The sequence below is a fragment of the Anarrhichthys ocellatus genome, unplaced genomic scaffold (assembly GCF_004355925.1).
Source record: "Anarrhichthys ocellatus isolate YVR2014 unplaced genomic scaffold, GSC_Weel_1.0 scaffold11, whole genome shotgun sequence".
In the NCBI taxonomy this organism is placed as follows: domain Eukaryota; kingdom Metazoa; phylum Chordata; class Actinopteri; order Perciformes; family Anarhichadidae; genus Anarrhichthys; species Anarrhichthys ocellatus.
In genome coordinates, this window is record NW_022280041.1 from 355066 (window position 1) to 372387 (window position 17322).

Genomic DNA, 17322 nt, shown 5'->3' on the forward strand with positions numbered 1-17322 from the left:
GAGCTTCGGACCACTCAAGTCTCGCGAGAGTTGCGTTCTCTCGGCTGCGCTGAAGATCCACAAGATGTCGCGAGAGAGACTACTCCACTACATTACATACAGCTAAATATCACACAAACCTTTAAATAACACGATTTATTTCGGTAGCAGTACCATAGTGTAAACATCTAATAATATTATACATTATTTTGAAATGGGACATTCTGCATAATGAGTACTTTTACTTGTTGTTACAGAGTATTTTGACATTGTAGATATTCTAATTGTACTTAAGTAAAATATCTAAATACTTCCTCAACAACACACAAACATAGATTTATTAATTATTATTTTTATGGAGCTTAATTTACTTTACATTTAGAGACTTTTAAGTGTCTTTACACGGTAAAGGTGAAAGGAAAAAGAAAATGAAAACGTAAAATTAAATAGAAAGAAAAAAGTTAATGTAAAACAACATAACATAACGCAACATAGTGCAACACAACATTGAGTTTTCACTTTTGTCACCTTAAGTACATTTGGCTGATAATCTGTTGAATGCAGCACGTGTATACGTATAATATGTAAAACTTTAAATTAAATGGAAAGAAATTTTAACGAAGTTAATATAATATAATATAAAATATAATACAATACAATTCAAACAAGTTAACCAAACATATAACACAATATAACATAACGTAACATAATATAACCTAACGCAACACAACGTAACATAACGTAACATAATATAGCATATTATATTAGAATATAATACAATACAATACATTACAATATAATATAAAACACGATGAGTTTTTCCTTTCGTTATTTTAAGTACATTTGTCTGATATTCTGTTGATGCAGCACTTGTACATCGTGGTATTATTACCACTACTAAAGAGAATAGAGTGACACACACACACACACACACACACACACACTCATGCTGCCCTTCTCCCTACTTCTCTTATCAGCCCCTCAGTCATAAAACCAGGCTTTACTCTCAGTCACTGAACAAACTGCTCTCTGTCCTGTCTGTCCAGACATCTGGACGTCCGTCAGCAGCAGCTGTTTCACTGGGACTTTGCAGCTTCAGCAGGCGAGTAATAAACTCTTTTACTTCAGTTGTCACCTTTTGTAGGAAGACAAATCTGAAGTGTGAGCTGCTGAGATTAATCCACACCAGGTTCAGGTAGAGGGGGTGAGAGCAGTTTCTACTGGGAAGCAGTGGGTGGAAAGTACATTTACTGAATTTAAGGTACTTTTCTGCTACTTTATACTTTTATTTCAGAGCTAGATATTGTATATTTTACGCCGCTGTGTTTATTCAACTATTTTACATGAAGATTCAGATTAACAATACAAACTTTGATGTAATATCATAGAATAAGATGAAACTTTACTATGTTTACTAGCTTCTACTTTCAAAGTGCACATTAACGCATGAATTATAATCCAATAATGTAATATATATTCTTTTACTTTTGATACTTTAAAGTCTTTTTGACACCAAGACTTTTGTACTTTTACTTTTAATTAAAACCCCATTACTTTTACTTGTGACAGAGTATTTCTACACTGTGGTATTTCTACTTTTACTTCACATTAAAGACCTGAGTACTTCTTCCAATACTGCTGAATAGTGTAGTTTGTAGGACAGAAAGAGGAAGTAAAAATTAACATTGGCTGCTTCTCGAGCTCAACAGGAGATTCAGATTCAGTTTCCAGATTAACTAAATTGCAGGAACTTTAACAGCGAGGAGGTCAAAGGTCGGTTCATACAATTAACCTGTCTCATGAGACCAGTTATGTAATTTTCCGCCGATTTAATGAGCCTTATTTAGCACATCAGCAAAGCCACCAGTCAAAGGTTTATAACGCTTTTGATTCTGATGAAACATGCCAACAATCTGTCTTTTCATTTTGAGAAGCAACAAGAAATTATGTATTTTGTCGTCGGGAAAGGTCCAAAGGTCAAAGGTTAATTTCTGGAGCTTTCAATCTAATCCCATGATCTTCATCCACAGATGAAAATCAGGCTTTGGGGAAGATGACTAACTAGTGAGATTAGAGAACGTAGCATCAAGTCTAGAGAGTCTACAGAGCTGCTAACATTAGCTTAACCCCTGATATAGCATTTTATCACGGCTGTGCTGTCTTTCTTCTAAATTACAATGTGACCCCAAAAAATAATGTAGTTGTATAAGCTCCTTAGCTTCAGAAGTAGGCTAACACTCAGTAACATTAGTAGCCAATTTAGTTAGCCAGGTATGCTAAAATTAGCAGTTTACGTTAGCATACAAACACCCAGCTTCGATCCGTTCGTGTGTTTTTGGTATATTAAAGAATATTAAGAAAACCCTCCAAATCTATTTTGTGGTATGTTTAAATTAAACCTAATTACTAAGCGAATTAACCAATTGCTAGATCCGTTAGCTGGTTTAATGCGGTTACCGATTGGTAAAACACCAGAATTCGCTAAGCTAACGGAACTCTTATTGAACCTTTTAGTCTTGGTTGTCTTTTTTAGCAGGTTTCTGAGTTTTTAGTCCAAGCTGTCGAACTTACTAGTGAAAATAACATTCATCACTAGCTAGTTAGCAAATTACCGTTAGTCCTGTGAGCTAGTTGTTGGAATTGTCATGGGGTGTAGTGGAGGACTCAAATGCAGGCCAGACAGAGTAGCGTGAAGCAGGTATTTAATGAAATTAAATCAACACAGGAAACTTACAGGACACAACGAGGGATCCACGGACAAGACAAGAGACAAGGGGGAAAATCCAGCAGAATGAGGCAGGGCGGGCAGGCAGACGGGAAAACTGGGAACAAGACGAGCCAAAGAGGGGGGGTAGACATGAAAATGATCTGGCAGTGAGTGTGTGTGTGTGACTGGGGTTTAAATAGTGGCTGCAGTGGAGTGAGCAGGTGAGAGTAATGAGCTGACGAGGTGGGAGTGACTGGCAAGTGTGCTGAATAAACTGATTAGGTGAGAGATGGAAAAAACAGGATCATGGTGGCAGAGCTGTGACAGGAATAGAAACGTCACACTGTACCACCACCATGCAATAGCGAGTGGACGACCATTATACAGTACTTTGCCATTAGCGAGACGCACACAACCAAGCAAATTAACGAATTATAAAAGGTAAACAGTGGCGTGTGAAGTGGGTATTTCAGCAGCATAGGTGCATGAATGAAAAGTATGTATGCAATGTTGCATGGTGTAGAAACAAACCATAACATCAACCAAAATGGTCGTCTCAGGAAGGAGAGAGGGGCCACCTGAGCACACAGGGCCCCATGTGTTGCTGGTGTTGCTGATGAGCTGTTTCCACTCTGCTGATGACCACCTAAAATACCTGCAAGGAAAGCATCCACGCAAATGGAGTAACAGGCAGAGAGGGTCGTCACACATTACTTGGAGGAATTAACAAACAATTTTAATTAACGAACAAGTTGATTAAGAAACTTATTAATTTATACTAAAAATGAATCCTTAAAATTGCAAAAACAAAGCTTAGCTAGCTTGAAAAGGGACAGGAAAATCGTACTATAAGTAATGTTCGCCTCGGTAAAATGTTTCTTCCGTGTTTCAGGAGGAGAGAGGTTAATAATGTCGGAAACCCAAGTTACAATGGAGCTTGGGCTGAATGGAGCCTCAAAACACCAGGTACCTCACGTTAACGTCACACAGTTTTTGTAAATAACGGCAGTTTTGAGTTGAATTAACAGTTTTGTTTTCAGTCTGCAGGTGTTGGCCAACAGCGGCGAGGCGCCACCGTCAGCTTTCATAACATCGACTACAAGGTGAGACAGGGAGGAAGCTGCCTGTGTTGGAAGAAGGGCACAACCAAAGACATCCTCATCGACCTCAAGTGAGTACACTGAAAACTGCTTTTTGAAATTAGCCACGTGTGTAAATATATCGCTTTAGACGCTTCGTCACCAAGCTTTTAGGGTTAAATATAACGCAGAGAAATGTGATTCTGTTGTGCTACTTTCGGGTTAACTAGATCTTTACAAACTTGCTAGCTGGGTCGCTAACAGAAAAATAAGGTCACACAGATAATTCACTAGACATATAATACCTTTGACTCCTGTCTAATAACTAATATTCCTCTTTTGTGGAGCAGTTTACACTCGTTGAATAAAACCGGACGTGTTCAACGCAGCTAATAAGCTATAGCGTCCTCTATTTTGATTGGCCTGTGGCTCTTTGTTTCTCCCAAAGGTCACAACTGCTCCAAAGATGGTACAAATTTAATTCAAGATATTAGCTTGGATTTACTTTTTACTGCTGATTCCATTGAAATGAACTGATATTGCTGCTAAATGCCATCAATTTAGAGAAAGTAGAAAGTTAGCGTGTAGAATTTAGTTGCAGATTGCTCACTCCTCCCTTTCCCAAAATGGCGGGAAAGTGAACCACCGAGTTCAAAACCGTGGCAACACCGGGGTATCTTTTTAGGACCTTCGCCATGCTTAGAAGCTATCCATACCATAATAACACAACTTTAAGAGCAAGGACATTCAGATGGCGCTTTGGTGTTTCCACGGTTTCGCACTCGGCGGCTCACGTTACCGCGGTTTCACAAGCTTTACGGAGAACTACGGTGGCCTTAAGGTAAAGTAAAAATGTGGAAGTCCCCTTCTATAGCCAGTGTTTGGTTTGTCCCTTCTAGGCTCCTGTAGAAACATGGTGGTTCAACATGGAGGGCCAGCTCCTTATGTACATATGAAGGGCTCATTCTAAGCTAACGAAAACACGATTCTTAGTTTCAGGTGATTATATACTAATGAAAACGTCGTAATTATTATATTACATTTTTTCTAATGCATCCCCTTAAATCTTACATACTGGACCCTTAAAACAAAGCAGTTTCACCCCTCTGAGACTTTAAAGCTTGAGCTAAACTGAGGCTGTTGTGCGGTTATTGTTCATTTGTTTGTCTACGTTGCCGACAGGACGACACCTGGAACGCTAACGTGACTCGATCAAGGCCCACATGGGTCAAACACACACTCGTGTTTGGAGGCAGAGGAAGGAAGGTTTCTTTGTCGAGAAACTCACTTTTCCTCTGTGACAAAACACACGTACAGAAGCTTGTAAGACAACAATGACTCTCAGGTTAAACCAACAAACAGAAACAGTGGCAGGATGCCGAGCTGCCTCCAGACCTTTTTCAAACTCACTGAACTGGGTGTTGGTGTTAAATTCACAGGAAAATGTTGGCTGGCTAGTTATAGTGACCTGAAGAAATCTGTCGGTTTGGTCCAGGCTGAAATATCTCAAACAGTCAATAAGTTGCCATGAAGTTAAGCACAAACATTCATGGTCATCAGAGGATGACTCCTAAGGACTTTGATATGCTGATTTCTCCTCTAGTGCTAGAGGAAATGTGGTTTTGAGGACGGATTTCCATGAAATTTGGCACAAACATTCATGGTCATCAGATGAATGACTTTTTGCTTTGGCGCCACCATGAGGTTTATATTTTTTATAGAGTTTTTAGTGAAATATATCAACTGCTTGGCAGATTTTCATGACATTTGGCACTATGCGTTGTGCCAAATCAAGAGGATACATCCTAACGATTTTGGTAAACCCTCAGATTTTCCTCAAGCTCCACCAACAGGTAATGGATTATAATACTGGCTTATTTAATGGATTGGTACAAAATTTAGTAGACAGTCATGGTACTACCCAGAGGATGAAACCAACTGACTCTGATCATCTGACTTTTCCTCTAGTGCAACTATTAGGTTAAAATATTTTTTGTTCTTTAAATACCTCAAATACTTGATAGATTTCTATTAAATGTGGCACTAGTATGCGTTGTGCCAAGAGGATGAATCATACCAATCTTTCTGACTTTTCCCCAAGTGCCACCAAAGGGTAAAATTATTTTACTTATCCTGTCTAATATCTCAAGGTTTATTAAATAAATTGGTGCAAAATTTGGTAGACATTCATGGTTCTCGGAGTATGAACCCTACTGATCCTCTGACTTTTTTGATGTGTGTCCATCCCTGACAAATCTAAAGACGGTGAAGCAGATTACTCAAGAAAAAGAGAACCATCTCTCCGTTCCTGACTACAAACCCTCAAAGTCTTTTGATTATGTCATGAAATGTTATGAAGATGTTCAAAGTCTTTGTTTATGATCTCGTGAAATGTTATGAAAACGTTATGACATTATGCATTGTAAAAAAGGCAGCTGGTCAAAGTGCAGTGTGTGCGTTGATAGAGGTTGGTATCCCTGGTATTTTATTCTTCAGTGTGTGTAATCATCACCAGTCTGACTCAAAGTTGAGTTTACAGCTTTATTTATTTATTTTTAAGAAAAACTTTAACATTTGCTATTCATCAGCTCAACCACACATTCTTTTAAAGCTCTCTTTTGTCATGAAAAGTTTTCTTAAAAATGTAGTGAGTGTCTCAAACCTGACAGCAGTTTGAGAAAGACATCTGTTAGTCTGTTATCACGAGGAGGCAGGAAGTTAAACATTTGGTTTGCTTACATTGGTTTAATTATAGGTAGAGGTGGTAAACTCGGCTTTGGCTAATCTTCACTTTCTTGAGGTTGACTCCGAACCATTGTTTAGGAGGCAAAACGAAACTGCAGTGTCACGTCTTGAAAATAAATGATGAAATGTGCTGTTTTATTCAGGAGGAAGTCCTTGAGTCAGCAAAAAGACCAAAAGATCAATCAAACTATTGCAAAACAGAAATGTCACAATTTACTCAGTTTGCAAAAAACACTAAATACCTCTTTCAATTCCTCAAATATATTACAACAAGCGTCATCACAAAGTTCCCCAACAGCCGCTTTGAAGAAACGCAGAGGGGAAAGAAACTGCCTCGGAATTCTTTGACTTGAGATGAATGAGCACTATGGTGTGTACGGCCATTAGCTTAGCTTAGCACAAAGACTGGAAACGGGGGGGAAACTGCTAGCCTGGCTCTGTACCAGCTCCTCTAAAACTCTATATATCTTGCTTGAAAATAACAATGTGAAATGAAGGACAGAACCATCATTAAGGAAGTAAAACCAAACTGTAGTGTGTTGAAATAATGACAGGATAAATTTTGAACAGAAGGAAGTCCAGATGCTGAGTCAGCAAAAAGACCAAAAGTTGAATCAAACTGTTTCAAAACGACTGAAATGCTTCAGTTCCTCATAAAATACGACCGACGTGAAACTGCCTCGTCATTTCAAACAAAACATTTGTCGACATTAGAATCGAGATGGATAAGCAAATATGAGTGCGTAGATGGTTAGCTTAGCTTAGCACAAAGACTGGAAACTGGGTAAAACTGCTAGTTACGTACCAGCACCTCTAAAACACATTATATCTTGTTTGATTAATCTGTACAGAAATTAGCTTGTAAGGACAAGTGATTTATTTGATAATTTTCCATTTGATTTTATGCTAAGCTAACTAGCTCCTGGCTGTAGCTTCATATTTACCATTCAGACATGAGAGTGATATCAATTGTCTCATCGAACTGCAACTATTCTCAACTATTTTTAAACCCCTAAAGCAATGTCCCTGGCTTGGCTGGACAATAGTTTATTCTATTTTATTCTTTTGAAATTAACAAGAGGCTTTACGTGAAGTAAATCCCACAATAAAAGTTAACTGTTATTCACGTTAAAAGAAAGATCGTAGATATTTTGTCAAGATTAAGGACTTTTTTTTATCAAGTATCAAGTTGGAAACAGAATCTTTAGTTACACAGTAAAGAAGTTTTATTCTACTTCTAGCTGTTAAGATTCAAAATATTCAGGAGGAGAGAGTCGGGTAAATTTGGAAAGTCAGTCCCATTTTCTTCTGTACGATATATAGTTTTATTATTTTCGTGTATTTTCCTTTAAAATGGCAAACAGGTTGAAAATATGTAGTGTATAAAAAAACGGATTTAGAAAATTATTTAAATAGTTTTTCTTTTTTGGTTTTCTGTGTTTTTAGGTATCTGGTTTATATGCATTTAAATGCCTCTTGCATATGAAAGTTTGTAAAATCACTCCACTGTTATATATATATATATATATATATATATATTTATTTTTCTTTCTGTCTCTCAGTGGGTTAATGAAGCCGGGTCTGAACGCCATCATGGGAGCGACAGGAAGTGGAAAGTCATCGTGAGTGTCTTAATGGGTTTTGATGCTTGGTGTTTCGCCATTTGCATGTAGTCAGCGCTGTGTTCGCCATTTTCGTAGCTTTCTCTTGGATGCATGCTCGTCCATACATCATGTTCTACCTTTTTAATTGGATCCATTTGTCCTTCAGTTTCCTGGATGTTCTGGCAGCCAGGAAGGACCCTGCAGGTCTGTCAGGAGAGGTTTTGATCGACGGAGCTCATCAGCCTCCAAACTTCAAGTGTCTGTCTGGATACGTGGTGCAGGTGAGTGAGACGTACAGGAAGTCGGACAGGAAGTCACATTTTAAGAAATACCGCGGTCATGACAAGATTTCCTTGATGTTTCTCGTCTGCAGGACGACGTGGTGATGGGAACTCTGACGGTCAGAGAGAACTTCACTTTCTCCGCGGCACTGCGGCTACCGACAACCGTCTCTCAGAAGGAGAAGGAAGAAAAGGTCAACAAACTGATCCAGGAGCTGGGACTGGGCCGAGTGGCCGACTCCAAGGTGAGGAGGAGGAGGAGGAAGAGGAGGAGGAGAAAGTGACACAAAATTCTGTCAGAAAGAGAGACTGATAAGAAAGGAAGGAAAGGTGTCAAGAAAAGACACCAATAATAGAGATAGAAGACGGCAAAAGAAAGACTCCATCAAAAAAGAAAATTGTAAAAAAGGAAAGAAAGATACGATAAATAATAAAAGTGTGTAAAAAGAGAGAAAATATAGAAAAGTAAGGAAACATGGGGGGGGGTTCTTTTTGAGTCACGCCCCCTGGTGTGTCAAGGCCTTAAGGAGGAAAGAAATCAGGAAAGAAACATTGGCTAAAGATAGAATGAGATCAAATTGAGGGGAAGAAAGAAGAAGGGGAGGAGATATGGGAGACAGCGTGACAAAAAAAATTAAAGAGAGAGGGGGAGAGCAAAAAATAAATATACAAAGTGCAACGAAATACACAGACCAATAAGAAAGAAGACAAACAAGACAAAGTGCAACAAAAAAGGAAAGAAGGCAAGAAATAATGAAATAAAATAATTAAAGAGAGGGCGACAAGAAAACGGGAAACAAATAACAAAAAGGAGAGAAAAAAGGTCAAGAAAGACAGGAGAGACAAAAGGGTCCTCACAAATATGGAAGTACACACTGGTGTGTGTGTGTGTGTGTGCAGGTGGGCACTCAGCTGATTCGAGGGATCTCCGGTGGCGAGAGGAAGAGGACGAACATCGGCATGGAGCTGATCATCGACCCGCCCGTCCTCTTCCTGGATGAACCGACCACCGGCCTCGATGCCAGCACCGCCAACTCTGTACTGCTGCTGCTGAAGAGGTACGCACGCATGCACACACACACACACACACACACACACACACACACACACACAGTCTGACAGTTCAGCTCTGTTTTAAAACCTTTGCTTCAGGTTTTAAATGTCTCTGATCGAGGGAGGAACTAATGTTTTCTGGTCATTGTTTCTTCAGGATGGCCAACAGCGGTCGCACCATCATCCTCTCCATCCACCAGCCCCGATACTCCATCTACCGCCTGTTCGACAGCCTCACCCTGCTGGTCAACGGCAAACAGGTCGACCACGTCTGCTCAGTGAAATATATTTGTGTCGGATTTACTGTTTCTTTTGTAACTCTTTCTGTCTTTATTATTATTTCGCTCTTTTTCCTTTTTCTTGACCCTCGTGTTCTCTTTTCGGCTGCTCTTTTGTTTCGTATCAAGCTTCCTCCCTTTTTTCTTCTCACCTCTAGAAAACACATCTGCTATTATCATATTCTATGTTGTGTACTGTCTTTATTAATATAGAAATTAACATTAATTCTTGTTTTCACTGTGATTAAAATGATCAGGTTTACCACGGCCCGGCTCAGAGCGCCCTGGAGTATTTCTCAGACATTGGTAGGAACATGACGTTAATCCAATATAACACAACTTGATGCTGAGGTGATGTACTCTATGTAATTCGGTTTGGAACTTCATTTCCCAGGATACACCTGTGAACCCCACAACAACCCTGCTGACTTCTTCCTGGACATCATCAATGGAGACTCAACCGCCATCACTCTCAATAGCATTGACGGAGAAGGTGAGTTTGTTTGGGGTCTGATTTTGGACACAGACAATATAAATAAAGTATTTTTGTAATTTATTTTTATTGTTTGGATCATTCTGAATGACTTTTTTCCCCTCCAGATCCAGATTCAGACTCTGTGACGAAGTCCAGACGAGGTATCGAGGAGAAACTCGTAGAGAATTACAGAAGCTGCAGCTACTTCAGACAGACCAAAGCAGAGTTAGGTTCGTACAAAACGGTCGTTCTGAGACTTTAAGTCAAACAAGAGTTACAGACAGTGTTGGAAGAAGTACTTGTATAGAAATACTGCAGTGTAACAGTACTCTATAAGTTTACTTTGAATGCAGGACTTTTACTTACAAAGTACCACAAATAAAAGTACTCATCATGCAGAATGGACCATTTCAGAAACCAGACGTTTGTCATACAGCGTTTGTAGCAATACCTACGAAAATAATGCACTAAGGCCCTGTAACTCGTAGATTCCCCACAAAATCAATCACTTTTCTTCCTAAACCTAACTCAGTTGTTTCCTGTAAAGACTATAAATGTAACGAGCAGAAATTGACACGCGTTGCTGGACTTTCTTAGAAAGAGTACGTTTCATACAAACCGTTGTACGAGGATACTTTGCAGAAACATGCACATTATATTACTAGATTATAATTAATGATGCATTAATGTTGCAGCTGATAAATATGGAGCTAATATTAATTATTATTTATAGTGCTGGGTAGCTTGTCAATTCCACCAAATCAGAACAATATCACCTTCTGTGTCTCTCAGAGAGGATAAGTCAGGGTAAGCACCAGACGACCACCACCGCTCCCTCCAGAACCATCACCTACAAGACCGGCTTCCTGACCCAGTTCAGATGGGTTCTCAAGAGAACGTTCCGCAACCTGATGCTCAACCCTCAGACCTCCGTCGCTCAGGTAGGAACATCGAGGCCTCCTAAGAAGTCTACACTGAAACTGTAAAGGAATGAAACTTATATATTAATGTTTTAAAGACTGGAGTTTGGTTTATTGCTCACCTCCATCTTTGTTCGTTATTGAATACAGAAAATTGTAAAATTGAGACATCAACATGAAAATGTTTCACAAATAAACACTTAAATAAACCCGTTTAATTTAGTTGGAGCAGCATCTAGTGGGCACAACAGGAACTGCATCTTCTATACATAAAGCAAAAGTTTGTAATTTTGGAAAATACGCTTATTTGTTTTATGGCAAAAAATCAATACAACTGTCATGTCCATCAATTAAATGTAAAGCTCATCTAGAGACAAAAATCAGATCCCCACGTTTTATAATTGTGGTTAAACAAATGCTTCATTTAGGTAAATAAGCATCTTAACTCTCCTTTTGAGAGCGAGATGAGATTGATATCAGGATGTGGCTAGCTTAGCTTAGCACAAAACATCCCAAGATGTTGAAATGTTCCTTAAGATCCTGCTTGAACGTGCTGTGGTTGCTGCACATGTTCATCACGTTCACTACAGCGACTCATTTTATTCGTTTGCTGACTATAAATGTGTTTTTATTCTGTTTTAGTTAGCAGTGACGTTGTTCCTGGCTCTCGTCGTAGGAGCCATTTTCTTTAACGTCCAGGAGGATCAGAGTGGAATACAGAACAGGTATTATGTTATATTCTGGTTTTATTTGGCATAATTAAATATTTGGTGCAACTTTTAATCAACAAGTAACTTAGTTTTCCTTTTTAAAGTTGTGATAGTCGTGTGACACAGTTGTAGTAGTAGTAGTAGTAGTGTTGTAGTTGTACACTTGTAGTTGTCTAGCAGATGCAGTAAAACTACTACTTGAAATATCAATGACTGAAAAAGAACAATTAAGAAAAACAATAGGGAAAGAAAGTATGTTTGTATTAAAATGTTTAAAATGAAAAGAGTTTTGAGGATGTAATGTGCAATTGTTTAGTAGTACTAATAGCAATAGTGGAAGTAAACTAAATACCATAAGCAGTAACAGTACCATTGGCCATATGTGACATTAATAATATTACAATATTATCAAATTGTACCGTGTACTGGGTTAAAGTATGAGTTTGTGTATTGATGAGCTTGTTGTGTTTCAGGTTCGGCGCGCTCTTCTTCATCACTGTGAATCAGTGTTTCAGCTCGCTGTCGTCTGCTGAACTCTTCATCGCAGAGAGGAAACTCTTTATGTGGGTTCAACACACAAAATGTACACATACTTATGAGGATATCATGTTGATTTCCCTTAATGCCCCTAAACCGCAATGAAACAATTTTAACATTTTGGGTATTACGCTGACAGACTTTATTTTTAAGAGTGAGATGAGAAGATGGATATCCATCATGTCTTTGTGCTGGATGTGGTTAGCATAGCTTAGCATACAGACTGGAAACAGCTAGCTTAGCTCTGTCCAAAGTTCTCGACAGCTGATTTGTTTACAGAATTTATCTCATATGTTAAACTTGTAAAAAGGACAATTTATGATTTTGTGGGTAGTTGTGTGCTAGTTTCCTTATGTTTTCAGTCTTTATGCTAAGCTAATGTCCCGACTCTTTACTCAACACAGACATGAGACTACCATCATCTTATCTCACTCTCAGAGAGAAAGTTAAAATGCACGTTTCCCAAAATGAACTATTCCCATGGAAAATATAAAAAGACCTTATGGGGACCTAAACTTTTGGACCCAGATGGGTTGTGAGTCCCCACAATGTAGCTCAAATATACACTTACACACACACACTCAATTTTGCCGCGATTTTTCAGCCTCTTTCTGGTTTACATTGTCGTTTTGATAAATGTGTAATCCAGATGATGGCACTTCTCGATGAGGTTCGTTGATTAAACTTTCTGTGTATTTTTCTCTCGTCAGTCACGAGTATATCAGCGGTTACTACAGGGTGTCGGTGTACTTCCTGTCTAAGATCCTGTCTGACATCATCACGCTGAGGACCTTCCCCGCCATAATCTTTAGCTGCGTGGCGTACTTCATGATTGGTAGGAAGACACACACACTTTGCTACGTTGTGAGGTTTTGCTTTTTAACGACAGAATATAAATTTTAAACAATTTTAATAATCGAGAAATCGTTTAAGTCATTTGTGAAGAAGAAATGTACAAAAAAATGTATCTGGTTCTCAAATGTGAGAATTAAATAGATATATTTAAAAAATGTAAACTGCAAATTTCACCTCAGTTTTCACAATTTTCTGACATTTTATATATTAAACGATTGATAAAATAAATTAAAATAATTACACATTGATTTATAGTTGAAATAGTTAGTTGTAGCTTTACTTATTTATTTTACTACATTTAAGACCTTGCTCTTTATTTGGAGTTTATATTTCAAGTTCAGTCTATTTTTAGTTCATTCTCAAGGTATTTGTATATTGAAGGTTAATATTTAAATTTTTTAAGTGCTACTTGGGCCTTAACTTTTCTACGGTTGAGATAAATAATAAATCCCAACTTTCTATTTTGCAAATTATAATTATTTTCATGCTTTAAATTTACCACTATGGTTTATTTTTGTTCTTCTTTCAAAACGTCAAACCATTACTTATAGACATATTTACAGATTTCTTTCACAATCTTTATTACCTCGTTCTTCTGAAGGTCTGAAGCCGACAGCCGGAGCCTTTTTCATCTTCATGTTCACCGTGACTCTGGTCGCTTACACCGCCACCGCCATGGCTCTGGCCATCTCAGCCGACCAGACGGTGGTCGCCATCGCCAACATCTTCATGACCATCGCCTGCGTCTTCATGATGGTGACACACACACACATACACACACACACACACACAGCAGCAAAAACACTCAAATGATCGTTTCTGTTCAGTTCTGTTTCTAATTAAACAGCTTCAATGGTCATAATCACAATTCCAATTTAGTCTTCCACTCTTAATTAACTGTTATTTTGACATCTGGACGCTCCCCGTTGATGGCAAACTGTTTGACCAATCAGACCTTTTTAAAAGTTGTCATTACATTATATTATATAACACTTTGCAAAACACATTACAAAGTGCTTCACAAGGCACAAAAAAAACAAGATAAAAACGTTATCTAGGAGGTATAAACCCCTTTGTCTTTTTTATATTTACTATTAAATCTAGTTTTATTTATACTCTTTCCAAGATGAAGCACTTCATGTGAAGAAAGTGTTTTTTGGAATAAACTTAACAGGCCAAAATCAAGATAATCCATGCGGCAACCTCCTTAATTTCTAAAACCTGTATTCTCTCTAGTGTCCACCAGGGGGCGACTCCTCCGGTTGTATAGAAGTCTATGAGAAAATGACTCTACTTCTCTCTTGATTTATTACCTCAGTAAACATTGTAAACATGAGTTTATGGTCTCAATCTCTAGTTTCAAGTCTTCTTCAATACAGCATGATGTTCATTTAGTACATTATGGTCCATTTAGAGTCACACAGACCATAAAGCAGGGGATGCTTTAGGGCGGGGCTTACTGTGATTGACGGGTTTCTACCACGGCATTGTCCAGTCTGGAAGTTGTCTGTGTTTGTCTCACAACTTTAACTCTTTCAGTGTGTTTTCACTTCATGAAAGTTAATTGTAACATTTGGGTCGCCTAAAAATGTCTTCAGCGTTCGGTTGTACTTAGCTCCGCCCTCTTGTGTCACTTCTGGCTCCAAAAACCAAGATGGCGACGGCCAAAATGCCAAACTCGAGGCTTCAAATTGGCAGTCCACAAACATTCACATTCACACAACACCCAGACTTCATAACTGTTGTGTTGAAGAAAAGTTGAATGTCTTACTTGTAAACTTTGTCTTTCTCTGCAGATCTTTGCAGGTCTGCTCGTGAATCTTCCCTCCATCGTCAGCTGGCTCTCCTGGTTGAAGTACTTGAGTATACCACGATACGGCCTCGGTGTATGTGTACACACCGCCACACACCCACACACACACTATAATGTACTTTAAATTCCTGTAGCTAATTATACTTCTGTTTCCCTTCGTCTGTGGTGTTCATACCGTAGCTTTTTGGTTTGTTTCTGTTCTTTGGGAAGAAAATAAAATAGTTCTCTCTCCTTAGAAAACCACTTAACGAGAAACTGAGTAGAATTCGACAAAATGCTTTCTCTACATGAAACACTCTTCATTTTAAATACATTATTTTAAAAGCGTGATGTAGTAGTTTGGATGGTGTTGATGAGTATTTGTTGTGTTCTCAGGCTCTGCAGGTTAATGAGTTTACCGGACTAAACTTCTGTCGCGATTTTAACAACAGCGTCACTCCACCTGGTCTCGCGTAAGTTACATATTTACACCTACTTTTTCTTAGTTAGTTATTTATAGTAAAGATGAGCATGTGGATAAGTCGCCTTGCTTACCTGCTGAAAACGAGTGACTCTCCTGTTAGTTATACGCCTGGTTAACTGTTAAGTTGATTAGCTAGTCGATGGGTTGAGTCGTAACGGGTTCACTCCCTGTGTTTCCAGTTGTACGGGGGAGGAGTTTCTGGCGGAGCAGGGCGTTGACTTCTCCGCCTGGGGCTTCTGGCAGAACCACCTGGCTCTGGGCGTCATGACCTTCTGCCTCCTCACCATCGCTTACCTCAAACTGCGCTTCATCAAGAAGTTCACCTAGACCTCCACCACCACCACTGTGATGTCATTTAAGAAATGTTTGTGCATCTTACGACTGTTATGGCGATATTATTTATCATTTGTATTAATCCTCCAGATCTCGAATACAGATGATTTGTTTGTAGAAATAAAACATTTGTATACTTTGTGTCGAAGTTATTAATTAAAAGCCCTTCAGTGTTTTGACTGATGACTGTAACGTGAGTTTGTTTTTGCACTTTAAAGTTCAGAGCCAAAGAAGTAATTTCTTTTTCACACAAATACAATTTCATATTTTTAAATTTGTAAAAAAATAAAACACTGAATTTACATCTTGAACATCTGTTGTTTTGATTTTTTTATTTCAGCCAGTTTATTTAAAAAAGTCACTTAATTACGGTACTTATATTCCACCACTGAGTTTCATTACTGCATATGCCTTTCAGATATATATATATATATATATATGTATATATATTTTAACAGATGTTTGAGCTGCATGCTAACGTATAATGTTTACCATGTTAGCAAGCTAACATTTGCTAATTAGCACTAAACAAAGTAAAACCAAAGCTGAGTGGAAAATAATTAGTTCTGCAGGTTTTTGGTCATAAACTAAATTAAACATGTTGACCTGAAGATGGCACTAGATTAAAAGTTAAAGGATCACCAAAGTGATAACAATCCATCCTCAGGGGATGAGTGTGATTGTCTATATAGTTAAGAAATATAAGTGAAAACTATAAATGTTAAAGTCAGAGGGTCACCAAAGTCTTTAGGATTCATCCTCTAGGGAACATGAACATTTCTACCAAATATAATGCCAATCCATTAAATAGTTGTTGATATATTTCAGTCTGGAACCTAAGAAAGCATGAAAAACAATGCCTTTTAGATATGACAAGATAATGGGAGAGGATCATGAACACACACACACACACACACCTACAGTAGGCGTGTGTGTGTATGTAAGCAGACACTCTCTTCCATAGCAACCGTGGATATAAACAGTCCCAGCATGTGTGATGACATCTCCAGTTCCAGTTAAGTAACCTCAGTCATGGCTGGAGGGAAACAGGTAGAGACTCATTGTACTCATGCACACCTGAGTAACTGTTTCCATGAACCGTTTAATGTGCCTTTGAGCAAGGCATTGACCCAACAGCTGATACTATAAAGACAATTCAACCAAACGATGGGACTTATTCCTCACATCTAATCCTGACAAAGGGCAGAAGTAAAAAAAATACTTTAAGTTGCAGAAAAGAGTAAAAAGCAGATTAACTAGTGAAATCTTTGGGTTTATGGCTGTCAGACATTCATTATCTAGTTTAATCGATTGGGCTGGAGATAAAAATGTCACTTATATAAAGGCGTATTAAGTATTAATGTGGTAGTATGAAACTAGTTCATGACAAGCAAAAGTTCTGCTTTCAAAATATTACTTCAGTAAAAGTATTGTCAGCCAAATCTGCTTAAAATACCAAAAGAAGAAGTACTTATTATGCAGAAACAAGA

At 38.3% G+C, this 17322-nt stretch overlaps 1 protein-coding gene across 3 annotated transcripts; it reads left to right on the forward strand.

Moving 5' to 3' along the window:
* Positions 1–971: 971 nt before the first annotated feature.
* LOC116385598 (broad substrate specificity ATP-binding cassette transporter ABCG2-like) lies at positions 972–15971 on the forward strand. 3 transcript variants are annotated; one of them, XM_031851218.1, is made up of 19 exons: positions 972–1081; positions 3579–3652; positions 3727–3857; positions 8073–8132; positions 8281–8395; positions 8488–8640; positions 9296–9453; positions 9606–9708; positions 9984–10032; positions 10121–10219; positions 10327–10431; positions 10994–11142; positions 11764–11846; positions 12305–12394; positions 13079–13203; positions 13825–13979; positions 15020–15109; positions 15412–15488; positions 15679–15971. In XM_031851218.1, exons 2-19 carry the CDS (start codon positions 3596–3598, stop codon positions 15824–15826), a joined length of 1947 nt encoding a protein of 648 aa, XP_031707078.1. In that variant the 5' UTR covers positions 972–1081; positions 3579–3595; the 3' UTR covers positions 15827–15971. The 3 variants fall into 3 exon arrangements, with proteins under 3 accessions (XP_031707078.1, XP_031707080.1, XP_031707079.1); XM_031851220.1 differs by lacking the exon at positions 972–1081 and adding an exon at positions 1107–1240; XM_031851219.1 differs by lacking the exon at positions 972–1081 and adding an exon at positions 1553–3127.
* The last annotated feature ends 1351 nt before the right edge of the window (positions 15972–17322 follow it).